The 16,235-nt window shown below is 40.4% G+C and overlaps 2 protein-coding genes across 2 annotated transcripts; both read right to left on the bottom strand.

Annotated features, from left to right (window-relative positions):
• Positions 1-1,568: 1,568 nt before the first annotated feature.
• LOC140931464 (uncharacterized) lies at positions 1,569-14,012 on the bottom strand. The gene is made up of 10 exons (XM_073381277.1): positions 13,973-14,012; positions 12,848-13,498; positions 11,732-11,858; positions 10,192-10,198; positions 9,665-9,770; positions 5,417-5,542; positions 4,325-4,730; positions 2,944-3,123; positions 2,453-2,778; positions 1,569-2,043 (listed from the first exon to the last, which is right to left on the bottom strand). Exons 1-10 carry the CDS (start codon positions 14,010-14,012, stop codon positions 1,904-1,906), a joined length of 2,109 nt encoding a protein of 702 aa, XP_073237378.1. The 3' UTR covers positions 1,569-1,903.
• On the bottom strand, positions 10,513-11,537 carry LOC140929901 (uncharacterized). Its single transcript, XM_073379594.1, has 2 exons — positions 11,474-11,537; positions 10,513-11,243 (listed from the first exon to the last, which is right to left on the bottom strand). Exons 1-2 carry the CDS (start codon positions 11,535-11,537, stop codon positions 10,513-10,515), a joined length of 795 nt encoding a protein of 264 aa, XP_073235695.1.
• Positions 14,013-16,235: the final 2,223 nt, after the last annotated feature.

Genomic DNA, 16,235 nt, shown 5'->3' with positions numbered 1-16,235 from the left:
TCTTCAAACTGATTTGAGGATTTATGAGCTAAACATCAAATTTTATATTTATTTGCTGGCTTGTAAGAGACGTCACGGCGGCCATGTTTGAGGTCAAAAATGAAATGATTACTTTGCTCTCGAAACTTAACTATTTTCATGTACATTCTTGAAGTAAAAATTCTTTTGTATTGACCTCCAACATGGCGGCCTTATCACCTGGTTGCAAACCAAGAATTGGCGCTCCTCCTTATTTTCAATTAAATGAAAAGTAAATAATTGACCAGAATTTTCTTCCAAAAAAAGTTCAGAAAAACTTTTGTCCTTGTCCGAACCAAAAAATGTTGACCGTTTAGAACTTATTGTAAACAAAATATGAAGTTTCCTAACTGAAACTACCAAACCGTGGTCCAAGTTACAATTTCAATAAGGAATCGGCGAAATGAATTGCTGAAGCAACAAATAAAGTTAATTCCTACCAGTTTTCAATCCAATGTCCATTACCGTGTGGTTGTTGTTAGATTTGTTAGATTTAGCGCTACTCTAGTCGACCATGTTTTCCTCTTGTGCATTCGGTTGCCTGTGAAATTTCTTGCATTTGAATAACTGTATTGTAGCCGCTTTAACTTTTTACTTCAGTTGTATAATACATTTGCATAAATACTTCTTCGCAAAATTTGTTACTTTTTTGTCTTTTATTGCTTTTTTCCAATCAACACTTATTATGAAGAAAATGCTTTATTTAGCAATTCTATTGAGCTAAAATACTCGGGGAATGTTTTTGAAGCCGTACTAATTTAAAATAGAACACTCACAACACGTGATTTATTACTGGTTAAAAATTCTCGCGCTTCCGGTATTAAATTACTGTAGTTTTTGCTGGAAAAATATGAAAAGACGAAAGAATGAAAAAACGTTTTATTTTTATTAACAGTGAGTTTTACATATGAACTGATAATACATGCTGTCTATAAAATCATGCTCCAAATCTATGAAACAGCTGGTAATGCTTTTTGAATGTGTTAACAAGAATAATACTAAATTCCCAGTGGCGGCACTGGCTGAAGGGTATGGTCTTCAAGAGGTTTATTCGATCTGGCAAAGAGTATAAGAGTCATGGAGTTTTTGTCTAAAATAGGGGGCATTTAGAAGGAGCATGGCCAATCGCGTTAAAGATTTCAAAGAAGATCCGGAAACCGGGAATTAAAAATAGAAAAATATTATTTTGGTAAATCTAAAATTTACAACTTAGTAAGTTCTGCCGACATTACGACTAGTATAGGAAGGGAATTTTGGGAGTTAAGTCTAGTATAGGCTAGCAAAATTCAGTTCAGTCCCAGTGGCACATCTGACTCCCCCACCAAAATATATCTTAAGCCTTCCCGCGACTAAATTATGGCTGAGTGAGCTGGGCAGAGGGACGCCCATCAGCATAAACCAGAATACCGTGTTGCACGAAATTTTTGCAGGTTCTAATTTTTGCGGTTTTTCCAGCGATCCACAAAAATTAGGATTAGGTTAGTTTTTCAAGTTAAGTTACTTTGCTAAGTTGACTTTTTCTGGGCCCAGTTGTTCGAAGGCCGATTAGCGCTTAACCCGGGTTTCTTTTTCTTGTGTTCAAAAGCATTTTCTCGGATAATTTTCTCTGTTTATTTTAGAGCTTCCAATCATCAACTTGTAGACAAAAAGAATTACAACTGAAATGCTTTCCAAGCTTTCATATCTGAAATCAAATCTCGCACTAACCCTGGGTTATCCTAACCCATCTTTGAACAACTCGGCCCTTTAGTTTATCTATAAGTATTTCGGATTTAAGTCCCCCTTTTGACGCTATAGTCCTTACCGTGCAATTATAGTTTAATTAAAGTTAATGTTACGATTAGATCGTAAAACAAAGACAGCAACTAAAGGCTGGCATACTGCGTCAGTTCCGTGAATCGACATAAAGCTGCTTGTACTGACGAAAAGCTTTCACGCGTTTCTTCTGCCACACTAAATAAGAGATACCCACCAGACAGACTCCAATGACTACCGCCAAAGCAATAACAACTGGCAACTGTAAACCTGTATAATAAGATTATCTTATATTAAATACGTCTGAACATAACGTAACGTAACGCTCGCATTAAACACGAAGCGTTACGTTAGTGATTGAGAGGTAAACTTTGTTCCCGTCTATAATAGAGAATTCCACGTAATATTCAAAGTATTGCTGATTCAGAACTACAAGGACCTTGTATTTAAAATGAGTGGGCTCGAAGTACTGATTGTCTTAATTCAACAAAATGAATGTTGGAAATTCAAGCATTTTTTGGCTGTCTTTACTTTAAGGCTATAGAAATCACGTCAGCAAGTCTAAAACCCGCCAAGCTTATTCAAATGTTAATCCAGCTTTACTATTTTATCGAAATCGAATAAATTTCTGCATACACAAAATTCATTTCCATCAAAAAAGTAAGTTACCGCTACTTACTGCGCTCTGCTTCACGCGTGCTCTGATCCGACTTGACGGCTTCATTTGCATTCGCTACTCTCTTCTCTCGGTCCAGAGTAAGCGGTCCTTGGGCCAGAGAATACTCGTTGTCAGCCGTTTCATGGAGAGTTTCAACGCTTCTAAGCTCACGTTTCACGCAGCCTCGAGCGCACCTTGAGTTTGGATCCGTGGCGTTGCAGATTTTAACTCTACAGTGCATAAACACGTAAGGGTGTTTGCTGACATACTGGAAGGCTTCCAAGCTAAAACGCTGCTTTTGTGGGTTGGGCGGGTGGTGGAACTCCTCTGTGTCATCAACGGCGCATCTGGAAACAGCATATAAACAAAGTTTCCCTGTTTAGGCCATCACAGGGAGAAAATAAATTGACCGAAAACACACATAAACTAAATATATAATAATTATACCCTTCGGAGATTGATACGGAGCAGGAGGGCCTCCTGATACAGAGCTATATGTGTGAGATACGTACCCGTCTTTTATGACATCGTATCTGGGCAGTGCATTCCTGTCCTGAGATGGGGTGGCAAAGCAGTCCAAGGCAAAAATTGTCAGGCGACGATCTTCAGTGTCGACGTGCAGCTCAAAGTACATTCTTTCTCGAATGGTAAACATAACAGGGAAGTCTTTTTGGGAGAATGGATTTTCGAAGCTGATAACAAAATTGAAAAGCATAATGACTCAATTTTATACTATCAGTTTTTAAACTACAGTTAACAAATTAGTGAGCTCTTTACCATGGAGGAGTTTTAACAAGTCTTCCGTAACTACAACAAAACTCTCTGTGACTGATTTTTAACAGCCCCAGGTTTTAGCAGTAAGTTTAATTGAAAATGCGTTCATCAAATCTCTTGTCTCCTATCCATCCATGAAATATTGGTAGTCACTTTAGCGTACGTCTACCCGCCCGCCTGCCGGTCCGTCCGCACCGCAGGGAAACCAATGCGAAAGGTTACACTTTCTAGCTAGTGTGGGAGCCTGTAACCTGGTGTTGCACATCCATGTTGTGGTCCATTAAAAGCTGTCAAAACAGGGTATCCGCTGACCAGTATCACATGACCGTATCTCAGGCTCAGATGTCGACCCATCAGGCTACGTGTTTTTTTAAGTTTACCGCTGACAAGTTTCTAGTATTCAACTAATGGTAGGCTCAACTCTAATTGGGTTTCTTTATTGCAGTTTTTTTTTAATTAACGAGAGGTTTGCCTTTAGCTTTGGCTTAATCTATATATTAGGAGTTAAAATAGTTTGCCGTTTTTAACATCAAAGAAAGCCCGAGGTGATCTTTCCCTTTTGCTTCAGAGAAGAGGTGAAAAATTGCAATGATTTATGTTAACCCTATATTCAAACTCCCGTATTACATTAAACGACCTGAAAACTGGACTCCACCTACTGAGAATTTGACCCTTTGTATGTCCCGCGGGTGACCAACATTACTTAATGAAGAGAAAACGTGATGAGAATGAATAACTTGATCTCTCAAGGGAAACCGCTTTGATCTTTTATCAAATTCTTTCGACATAGTTTTTAAGCATTTAATGTGGATATTGAGGCTTAACACTTTAAGACCCGATATCCACATACAAATTCTACAAACTGATCTCTATACATTTCCTTGAAGAATTAGTTGAGAGAATTTGATAGAGGATCAAAGCATTTTTTCCTGAGGTGATCATTGTATTAAATCTCATAACCGTTTCTTTTGATAATGTATTGATATTGTTTGGAGAAAATTGATGTTGATCACTGTCGGGACAAAGTGTTGAAGGGTCAAGTATCGGCTACGAGTAAGAGTACTAAACCGAGATCTCATACTTTTTCTTGTTCTCGTCATCGAATAAGAGTCAACTTACGTTGGTTTGTTGAATAATTTCAAAAAGATGGTGAACTTTCCGAATCCTTTGGAGGAAAAAATGACCTTCTTGCTCATTGGTTTAAGCCCAACTGACGAGACCACGCCCCATTTTGAATAGCAGCAGAAGAAAGGGATCATAGCTTCACGTACGCGCGTGACTATCTGGTTCTCTTTGATGGGTATTTCAGAAACCATGTTGGTATAGACGAAAAAGTCTCCTTTTCGTCTAAGCTTCGTTTTGCAGCCCGTGAGCTGGGTTTGAAGGAAGTAATGTGTCTTGTTTTCATATGCTCTACAGCTGACATCAATTAGCCTCAGGTGTTGACGGTCCAAACCTTCGAGCAGGGACTTGGGCAGAGTAATTTTCATATCGTTTTGTCCACAGTCCACTTCCACTCCTTCAGCTGTTTACGAAAAACAAACAAAAGCGGGATTGTTTCTCCATTTACACCGAAAACCGCTGCATCATTGATTCGACCTAATACAAATTAAAGAAGTGCCCGAGATCGGTTATTTAGATTATGTCAAGGCCGCCCTGGATTCGGAATTTACAAGAAAAGACGCTGTTCAGGATTGAAATGATAAACGGGGCACAGTGTTCGTTATTTGTCTTATCAGCCAATGGATGAAAAGATCAAAACATGGCCTCTTCGTTTTCCCCCTAAAGAAAACCCTAATATGGAGAAGGCATTGTTTGATTGGCCAATCGTGTTACAGTATGACGTCAAAGCGAAGTATCGATTGAACGTAAGCTTGTTCCATGTTTGGAATCACTTTTTTATATCCCACCATCCGCCAATTGGTTAAAAGTCTTAGAAGATTGAAGGAATCTCCGTAAGGCATTTTCAAAGCAAATGTTTCGATAATTACCGTCGGGCGGGATTATTGGATCAAGGGCTAATTTTAATCGAAATGACACGATTATAGAATCTGTAGCTCAGGTAAGTCAGTTAGAGTTAGCTACTTTTAAAAATCCTCCGTTCTGTTTTTACTATGTATCTAGTAGGGGCCGGACCCTCTGACCCCGCCCACCCTCCCTTAAATCCTTCACTGAGTCTGGAACCTAACCAAAAGCAACACTATTACATACCAATACAATGGCGTTTGTCTGGAGCGAGACTGAACTCAGGATCTGAACATGAACAATAGTAGCTTCCAACTGTATTCACACAAATATCTTGGCAGCCGCCTTTTTCATAAGCACACTCATCCATGTCTATATCACGAAGAAATGAAAGTAAACAAAGATCGCCTCTTTCAAATATTTTCTCCCACTGACTTTCTTTCCATTAGTAATGGACCAGGTGGAGTACATTTCAGGGGGTAATCAGGCGACCAATGAAATTTAGACCACCATTATCCCTGGATTTTGCAAGGGGACAATCTTGGTGACAAATTGTGACTAAGCCTTGTTTTTTCGCCGTTCGTTTCAACAAAATAAGGTCAGGAAGGTTTATCGATATTCTGTGAGCGTTTTCAATAAAAAGAAATTATCACTCGCGCTTGTTGTACTTGAAATTGCTTAAGCCAACTCGGCGCTCTGCTTCCATGTCATATTCAATGCGCGCTTGTGGATTGTTAAACATACCATCGAGATGATATATGCTCGTATCTTTAAAATATGATCAGCGCCGGCTGGTTATGAAGAGTTAGTCAAGGAAAAAAACAATAAAAAAAGGCGAAATATTTTAATGAATAGTAATTGAGTTCTACGCCAGGACAACACAACCTAAACTGAACGCGATAAGCCTGGACACAAGCATTTAGCAGAAAGAATCTCAATGTTAGGTTGGTTCAACTACCGGAAAATACGTCATAGACTCCATGGGCAAGGTGCGCGCGTATCTGAAAGCATCAGAATGCGCGAATGCGTTATACTATTTACAACATTCGAACGCACTCCTTAATCCCTGATTACGGCTAGTTAATTACGGGTTATTCGCTTAATGTAGGGTCCAATTTAGTGCAAGTTTTCCTGTAGCCAAATTTATGGCAATGTCATAAGGGCACTAATACTGTATTTACTTGCCTTGTGCGCATGTCCGTCCGGTATATCCTTTAGGGCAAACACATTTGAAGCTGTTTTCAACATTCATACACTTCCCTCCATGTTCACAGGGATTGATGTCGCATGGCTTTGGTTGTCGTATAGCTATTTGATAAGTAACACAACAAATTCGGTCATCTGGCCCTAGTTGTTCAAACTTTGGATAGCGCCCGGCGGGAGGGGGGGGGGGGGGGGTGTGGGTACTCAACAAATGTTTACACGGGGAGAATCCGCCCCGAGGTCCAACTTTTATATCCCATTTTTTACGAGAAAGGTACCCCTTTCGTTTTCCTTCTGTTGACAAATGGTATCCCTCTCACAAACCTTGTTGAGAACATTGCATCCCTTTTAACTGTTGTAAAAGCGCTGTTTTTTAAATAGTAATCAATCATAAAATAGAAAGTTTTTTTCGAATTTATACAGCCATAATTTCATCTGTTAGCCCTTTTGGACCCTGTCACAGACCCAAATGACAGATTTCCCTACCCTTTCACATACCTGAAGCCTGAAAAAGGTACTGCTTTCGGGCGGATCCTCCTTGTATACGCCATCATGGGGAGTACCCCCCAGGTATTAGGGAAACCAATCGCGTTATCCACTGGACTAATTAAGATTTATCCTGTGGAAACCATTGTCCACCTTTTGAACAACTGGGCTCCACAAGTTAGTGTTAAAGTTTTTAGAAGGTTTCAACATTTTAGGCGATTTCAGTATCCTAGAAATTTCAAAATAACTGCTTCGATCCCTAGTAGAGAGGGTCTGAATGGGGTTTAGTGTTTAGTGTTATTTGCCCACAATTTTTACTGTTTGCTGTTAAATTAGCCATTTTTTAATGTTTATTGTTTTCGGATAAAATAATGTTAAATGTTTGGAAAGTTCTTCGGACGTCTTCAGTAGTCTTCCGAAATGTTCTGATATTGTCGGGAATTGTCGAAAAGTGACCGAAAACTCTTTGATGCACTGAAAAAAATAATATTGGCCTTTTGGAGCCGCCTTTGTTTCTTTGAGGGAAAACTTTACTGATAAGGTGACTTTTTTACTGTTAATGCTAAAATGCCTAAAATTTGACTGTTTCATGTCGGGGAACCAAAGTCAGGGGCGTAACCATCTTTTCGACTAATTGTAGGCCTGGCTGACTCTTATTTGCACATATCCTGAAAATTACACGCATGACTAGTAGGCAGAGACCTCACCAACACTTTGAGCTCGTATAACAAGCTTTTTAGCTCACCCCAACAACGCATAATTTATTGACGGTTGACGCCGGTTAACTTTATTTCGTATTTTGATTGTTGAAGTTTATTAAGCAGAAATTTAGTCAAAGATTTTTGTAATGTTAACTTCTGCATAAATCAATATTAACTTGTTGTGTTTTGGAGGTTGTCTTTAAGGACTTTAAGCCTTTCACTTATAAACTTTCGAAGTATTTTCAGACATAAACCGGAAGTTGAAAAGTCTTGTAATGTCTAAAGAAAGTCCTTTTGAGATTATGTACATTCTAACTGGTTTTTTCAGTTTAGAGATTCTTCAGGAGCCAGAAGTCCTTGGAAATCGATCAGCTGAAATAGTAAGATTTGCAATACCTTCAAAGTTTTGGACGATTAACATTAACCTGCATATTTGACGGTTGACAATAAAAGATTACCTTTTTCGACGACTGATTGTTAAATTTCGGCCTTTTGACGGCTGATGATTAACCCCATTGAGACCCTCTATAGGCTCAACATAATTATTTAATGGTATCACGCAGAATTTTTTCTACACTTTCTTTGGTCGTGGCTTAACTCACAATGACTCACCCAAAAGAAATGAATCTGGAAAATTCCCACCCTTTACTATTCACCATTTTCACATAGACCATAATGCACCTTGTTTACACCGCAGAGTTTTACATAACCATTGTTTCCAATATCTCCTGGGTATTACAGTCGTTCCAGAACAGATCGAAGACGAAGGTTATGCAGAATTGTTGGGGGTTAAGAATGTGCACTTAGGTCTATATGAAAATGGGGAATTTCGAACGACCGGTAGCCCATGTGGAAGTAGGACAAGTTGGAAGACGTGCGCGCACAGGCTTTCAAATTACCTTTCTTTCTCATCATCTCCTCTTGTATCTGTTGTTGGGTAAGCGCAACATTCCATATTCCCATCTGACAAATTGCTCCGTTGAAGTATCTGCCATCGCTTAGCCTTGCACCCATTCGAACTTCAGGGTCGTTGGTCGAGATAGGTATCGATGGTGACCCCCTACCAACATTCTTACTGGGAGCTTGTAGTACCCCATCGACATATATGGCGTTGTAACCAGTATTGAAGTCGTACGTGGCTGCAACATGAGCCCACTTTCCTATTGGAAGAGGATTAACTGTCTGTACAAAGGGATGAAATGCGTGCGAGCCAGCTTTGGTGATTCTTACGAAGAACCTTCCTGCTTGGGCGAGCCAGATGTGAACGCCCCAATCGTTCTTATTGTAGTTAAAAAGCGGTCCGTCTTTGCCCCCGGGTTTAACCCAACACATTAGCGTGATTGAGTACTTAGCGTCTAGTATGAGGTTACCATTTGGAAACTCGATGTAACTGTTGGCCTGGCCTTTAAATTGATAGGCTCCATCAGGTACGTTGTACGGCCCATCCACGAGCTCAACGTTATGGGCGACGCCCTTGATTGCCGGCCTTCGAAGTAAATCTTCGGTTGTGTAGTTTCCATTCAGCGGGTAGATAGCCAATGCAGGTGGCACAAACGGGATCGGGAGTACTATTAAGGTATATCAATAGTGCACATACAATCAGACATCTATGTAACGGGTGTTTTAAGGGCCTTACAGTTGCCCTTCCTGTATTTCAAATGAACCACGGGTGGAGGGTACCGTATTTCCCCCAATAATAGCCGTTCCTCGATTAATCGCCTCCCTCGAATAATCGCCCTTCTTTGACAGAAATATATATATGATATTCGCCTCCCTGGAATAATCAGAAAGGTTTACCGATATTCTTTAAGCGGCGATTTTCAATAAAAAGCGCGCTTGTTGTATTTGACATTAGTTAAGCTGACTTGACGCTTCGCTACCGTGTCATATTCAATGCGCGCTTGTGGAACGATTGTTAAACATACCATCGTATCGAGAGGATATATGCTCGTATCATTAAAATAATGATCAGTGCCAGCTGGTTATAAATAATAATTATATAAACACTGGTTATTCGCTTAATGTAGGGTTCAACTTCATACAAGTTCCCATGCCAAATTTATGATGATGTTATTTTTAGAGCTCTAATAGTGTCTTTACTTGCCTTGTCCGCAAGTCCGTCCGGTATATCCTTCAGGGCAAACACATTTGAAGCTGTTTCCATCATTCATACATGTTCCTCCATGTTCACAGGGATTGATATCACATGGCTTTGGTTGTCGTATAGCTGTTTGATAAGTAACACAATAAACTGGGTCATCTGGCCCTAGTTGTTCAAACGTTGGATAGCGCCCCGGGTGGTACTCAACAAGTGTTTATACGGGGAGGCTCCGCCCCGAGGTCTAACTTTTATGTACTATTTTTTACGAAAAGGTACTCCTTTCGTATACCTTCTATTGACAAATGGTACCCCTTTCACATACCATGTTTAGAACTTTACATCCCTTTTAACTGCTGTAAGTGCACTGTCTTTTAAACAGTAATCAATCACAAAATAGAACGTTTTCTCGACTTTATACAGCCATAAAATTCATCTGTTAGCCCTTTTGGACCCTTCCACAGACCTAAATGACAGATTTCCCTACCTTTCCATATACTTCAACTAGTGAAATCCCTACCCCTTTCATACACCTGAAGCCTAAAAAGGTATCCCTTTCGGGCGGGGCCTCCATGTGTAGGCCATCTTAGGGAGTACCCCTCGGGGATAGCGCTATTTACCGGATAAGCATTAGGGGAACCAATTGCGTTATCCACTTGATAAATTATGATTTATCCGGTGGAAAACGTTGTCCACCTTTTGAACAACTGAGCCCTGCAAGCTAGAGAAGGTTTCAACATTTTAGGCAATTTCAGTATCGCAAAACTGAGTTAAGTGGTGAACATGGTGCATTCAGGTCTATGAGAAAAAAGGTGAATTTCGAACGGCCGGTATATTAGAAAATGGTCTCAACGTCACATTTTGCTCACATGGTGGTATGACAAATTGGCAGACACGCACGCTCGGGCTTTCAAATTACCTTTCTTTCTCATTTCCACTTCTATCTGTTCTTGGGTAAGCGCAACATTCCATATTCCCATCTGACAAATTGCTCCGTTGAAGTATCTGCCATCGCTTAGCCTTGCACCCATTCGAACTTCAGGGTCGTTGGTCGAGATAGGTATCGATGGCGACCCCCTACCAACATTCTTACTGGGAGCTTGTAGTACCCCGTCGACATATATGGCGTTGTAACCAGTATTGAAGTCGTACGTGGCTGCAACATGAGCCCACTTTCCTATTGGAAGAGGATTAACTGTTTGTACAAAGGGATAAAATGCGTGCGATCCAGCTTTGGTGATTCTTACGAAGAACCTTCCTGCTTGGGCGAGCCAGATGTGAACGCCCCAATTGTTCTTATTGTAGTTGAAAAGCGGTCCGTCTTTGCCCCCGGGTTTAACCCAACACATTAGCGTGATTGAGTACTTAGCGTCTAGTATGAGGTTACCATTTGGAAACTCGATGTAACTGTTGGCCTGGCCTTTAAACTGATAGGCTCCATCAGGTACGTTGTACGGCCCATCCACGAGCTCAACGTTATGGGCGACGCCCTTGATTGCCGGCCTTCGAAGTAAATCTTCGGTTGTGTAGTTTCCATTCAGCGGGTAGATAGCCAATGCAGGTGGCACAACTGGGAGTGGGAGTACTGTAAAGGTATATTAATAGTACACATACAATCAGATATCTATGTAACGGGTGTTTTAAGGGGGTTTTACAGTTGCCCTCCCTGTATTTCAAATGAACCACCGGTGGAGGGTATCGTATTTCCCCTAATAATAGCCGTTCCTCGTTTAATCGCCTCCCTCGAAAAATCGCCCTCCTTTGACACAAATATATATAATATTCGCCTCCCTAGAATAGTCGCCCCCGCCCCACTCGTCTGGCCATTTTCTTTTGACTTGACCATCTGGTTGTCTTTGATGGGTATGTCAGAAACCATGTTGGTATAGACAAAAAATTCTCCTTTTCGTCTAACTCGGCTTCGTTTTGCACCCCGTGAGCTGGCTTTCAAGGAAGTAATGTGTCTTGTTTTCATGTGCTCTACAGCTGACATCAATCAGCCTCAGGTGTTGACGGTCCAAACCTACGAGCAGGGACTAGATAGGTATTTTACAGCTCTAATAGTGTCTTTACTTACCTTGTCCGCACGTCCGTCCGGTATATCCTTCAGGGCAAACACATTTGAAGCTGTTTCCATCATTCATACATGTTCCTCCATGTTCACAGGGATTGATGTCGCATGGCTTTGGTTGTCGTATAGCTGTTTGATAAGTAACACAATAAACTGGATCATCTGGCCCTAGTTGTTCAAACGTTGGATAGCGCCCCGGGTGGTACTCAACAAGTGTTTATACGGGGAGGTTCCGCCCCGAGGTCCAACTTTTACATATCATTTTTTACGAAAAGGTACTCCTTTCGTTTACCTTCTTTTGACAAATGGTACCCCTTTCACATACCATGTTTAGAACTTTGCATTCCTTTTAACTGTTGTAAACGCACTGTCTTTTAATAGTAATCAATCACAAAATAGAACGTTTTCTTGATTTTATACAGTCATAAATTCATTTGTTGGCTCTTTTGGACCCTTTCACAGATCCATATGACACATTTTCCTACCTTTCCACATATTTCAACTAAAGAAATCCGTGCCCTTTCATATACCTGAAGCCTGAAAAAGGAACCCCTTTCGGGCGGAGCCTCCCTGTATAGGCTATCATAGGAAGTACCCCACGGGGATAGCGCTATTTGTATAGGTAATAGCATGATTTGTAGTGATATTTGGCATTAATACCACGATTGATATTTCAAAATTGTTATACGTAATTTCACGAGCCGTTAAGCGATTGAAATTTGAGACAGGTTTGAAATATCACGAGTGGTTTTTATGCCAAATATCAAGTACAAATCAAGCATTTGTTTATACTACTACCCGCAAAAGGTTGAAATTTTTTACATGTAGGTATTTCAAATTAAGCTGAAATACCACTGCTCTAAGCCAATCAAATTGCAGAAATTTCTCATGTAGCAGTATAAACCGGAACCAATTGCGTTATCCACTGAATGAATTATGATTTTTCCCTGCGAGCCCTGCACGTTAGTGAAGGTTTCAACATTTTAGGCAATTTCAGTATCGCAAAACTGAGTTAAGGGGTGAAAATGGTGCATTTAGGTCTATATAAAAATGGTGAATTTTGCTCACATGGCGGTATGACAAGTTGGCAGACACGCGCGCTCGGGCTTTCAAATTACCTTTCTTTCTCATCTCCACTTCTATCTGTTCTTGGGTAAGCGCAACATTCCATATTCCCATCTGACAAATTGCTCCGTTGAAGTATCTGCCATCGCTTAGCCTTGCACCCATTCGAACTTCAGGGTCATTGGTCGAGATAGGTATCGATGGCGACCCCTTACCAACATTCTTACTGGGAGCCTGTAGTACCCCGTCGACATATATGGCGTTGTAACCAGTATTGAAGTCGTACGTGGCTGCAACATGAGCCCACTTTCCTATGGGAAGAGGATTAACTGTCTGTACAAAGGGATGAAATGCGTGCGAGCCAGCTTTTGTGATTCTTACGAAGAACCTTCCTGCTTGGGCGAGCCAGATGTGAACGCCCCAATCGTTCTTATTGTAGTTAAAAAGCGGTCCGTCTTTGCCCCCGGGTTTAACCCAACACATTAGCGTGATTGAGTACTTAGCGTCTAGTATGAGGTTACCATTTGGAAACTCGATGTAACTGTTGGCCTGGCCTTTAAATTGATAGGCTCCATCAGGTACGTTGTACGGCCCATCCACGAGCTCAACGTTATGGGCGACGCCCTTGATTGCCGGCCTTCGAAGTAAATCTTCTGTTGTGTAGTTTCCATTCAGCGGGTAGATAGCCAATGGAGGTGGCACAACTGGGAGTAATATTAAGATGTATATTAATGGTACACATACAATCTAATATATGCCACGGATGTTTTAAGGGATTTTACAGTTGTGCTTCCTGTACTGCACATGAGGCCACGGGTGGAAGGTTCTCCCCTACTTGGGTACGTAGGATTGACTAGGGTATGTTTCTCAGATTCTTGAGTCTTAAAAAAGGTATACAATTTCACTATTTAGCGTCTTGAACAAGTTGTTTCCTTTTGGACAGAGAGCATTTAAACGAGGTCTCTTATCTTATAACAGGGTAGCGACATGAATGATTTTTGTCTTAAAGAGCGTTGGGGTTTGAAGGTCTCGGCGACACACCTCTACCAAAACTTGACTGCCCTCCGGGACTTAAGCCTTTGCCCAGGTGGTGGTCGCTTGACGAGAGAGATGCTCTAGTGTACATTCCCTTCCATGCACCTCCTTAAAAAAAGTGCTGCACTTTATAGGACATTTACCTACATCCTCCTGTTCTTCCATCAAGGGATCTTCTTCCATGGTTCCATCTAGGAATGATAAGGCAAGAATTCTAAATTTGAGCAGAAATAGTAACGAACGTATAAACTAACTTTAGGATTTGAAAACCGTGATTGCTCGAGTGTTTATCTTTTATTGGCGAAAACGAAACCAATGTTAATGATATTACCGACCATTAATAAGAAAATGCATGAACTGCGCCTTAGCTACGTTGTGTCTTATTTAAGATGTGACGACGTAATTTAAGTGCGTAGTCTGGTTGCTTTTTGGGGGAAATGATGTTGATTTGGGAAGGAGATAAAGTGGAGTAGAAAAATTATACACAATTTAGCCCGCTAGTGGGATCAGAGGCACCTTGTTGTGGTGGTGGACCATCTGGTATATATACCTCATATCATACATCTTCAAAAACCCCCAAATCTATTATTTCCAATTTTCCCAAATTTTTAATAACCCCCGCCCCTAAATTTTCTACGTTAAAAACATTCGAAAAATTCTCCAAAAATCGTTACACCAAGGACCACAAACCAATTGAGTAATTCTTCGAATGAATGAAATCTTGGCTAGATATTCAGACGGTTTTAACCAGATTTCCCTCTTAATCAATTTATGAGTGAAGTTCGCACACTATTCAAGACGCGGCTTGTGTAATTAAGAAACCCTTGTATCGTCGTAGCCCTATTTTAAAGTGGCCCCAAATATAAAAACCTGAGATTTACAATTTGATGGCCAAAACTGGAAAAGCTGACTAGTTGCTTAGTGGGGGGAAGAGGTGGGGGGAGCGGGGGCGGCCCGGGGCGAAGTACGAAAAAGATTATTCATGCATGGGAAAAACGTAAACGTACCTTTTCCAACATTTAAAGTTACCATAGCATAAATAAAAATTTGTTTAGTGATGACATGGTTGAAAATCTTTATTGTATTGAAAAATTCTGAAAACATTTGTGAAACACCTTGACATCAAATTAAGCAACGCAGTAACTGTATGATTTGCCTTCAGAAAATTTGTCTCTTTGTGTGAAACAGGAAAAAATTAATGCAACTGGTCTTAACTAATGACCTCTTGTTTTGTGTGGGCTCATTTTTTTAAAGATTACAGCTGAGATTATAGAGGAAAACAGCTCCAGGCTGAATTTTGTGTCATACTTAGAGGTTATGGAACAACATAACATAACAACATACACTTTATTACGATTCCTCTATAAGGGGCTATTCTGTCGTAATATACAAAAATAAAATTACAATGGGGCAAAAATAATTACAACAACCTTGAAAAGCATAATTCAGTAATAGAGGTTAATACGCACTACAACAGAAAAGTCCAAGGGGAATACTCCCTTATATTAGCCATCATGTATAGGCATGTGCCGCGCCAAAGGGCAGGGTTTTGCGCCGTTTTGGTCTGAGAACGGGAATAGATTTTGCCCGTTTTGGTCTGAAAATGGGTATGGTTTAGGAAGGAACTACGGTTGTGTATCAATGTGTTCGTCGTTTCAATTGCAAATGAATGAGGAAGAAAGTGTGGTATGCGAATTCGAAATGGATTTTTAAGAAATCTTTTTGTTGCCGTTTAAATCTCAGCAATGATGACTATATTATTTCCAGTACAACAGGAAAGTACTGCTCAGTAGCTTTCGTTTGAATAGTAACACATTAATTAAAATCTCATCCAAAGCCTCAAAGGCTAGAAACGACGGTAGAAACACCTTGTACAACATAATAAATAGTACCACAGGAAAGAACTGTTTAGGACAGTCGCGTCATTTGAATAGGCAAATTCTATTATCTAGTTCTAGCCTGGCCTAAAGCAGCTATTTTTTTCTTAACGGCGTCAGTTTGCAGACGCGCCGAGGCTTGACGCCATTATTCTAAAATCATGTTGAAGTATGGGTCTCGCATTTTACAACAAGGGTCTCGGCCTCTCAGCGACTCTTGGATTTTACAAGTGGCCAACCCTACCTAAAGCTCTATATGGCATAATCGAGAAGATTGGAAATGCGAATTAAATTAAAGCTACGTTTTTGCTGTCTTTGCTTAACTCTCTATTGTCATGACCAATGTCTTTTGTTTCTTCACGCTTTTTTTATTAAGTTTGTTTGTTTGTTCTTTTAACCCTAGATTATGACCCTTACCTTCGAAAGTGGCGGCGGTTTTTTCCAGTCCCCTTGTGGCAAGTACATGTACAAATAACAAAACTTGTAGCACAAGAAAAAGCAGATTTCTCTCCTTCATTTTGGCTTAGCA

This window comes from Porites lutea, chromosome 3 (assembly GCF_958299795.1).
Source record: "Porites lutea chromosome 3, jaPorLute2.1, whole genome shotgun sequence".
Classification (NCBI taxonomy): Eukaryota; Metazoa; Cnidaria; class Anthozoa; order Scleractinia; family Poritidae; genus Porites; species Porites lutea.
The sequence above is the reverse complement of the archived record's forward strand: the minus strand, read 5'-3'. Positions and strand labels throughout refer to the sequence as shown.

Bases quoted from the DNA above. Each gene is read 5' to 3' on its own strand.
- LOC140929901 (XM_073379594.1), bottom strand. From the start codon at position 11,537: ATGGTTTCTGACATACCCATCAAAGACAACCAGATGGTCAAGTCAAAA. The intron at 11,244-11,473 runs GTGGGGCGGGGG...ATACCTTTACAG, and splicing joins AAAAGAAAATGGCCAGACGA to TACTCCCACTCCCAGTTGTG.
- LOC140931464 (XM_073381277.1), bottom strand. From the start codon at position 14,012: ATGGAAGAAGATCCCTTGATGGAAGAACAGGAGGATGTAG. The intron at 5,543-9,664 runs GCAAGTAAAGAC...TTCGTGATATAG, and splicing joins CGGACGGACTTGCGGACAAG to ACATGGATGAGTGTGCTTAT. The intron at 2,044-2,452 runs GTAAGTAGCGGT...CTTATTATACAG, and splicing joins CACGCGTGAAGCAGAGCGCA to GTTTACAGTTGCCAGTTGTT.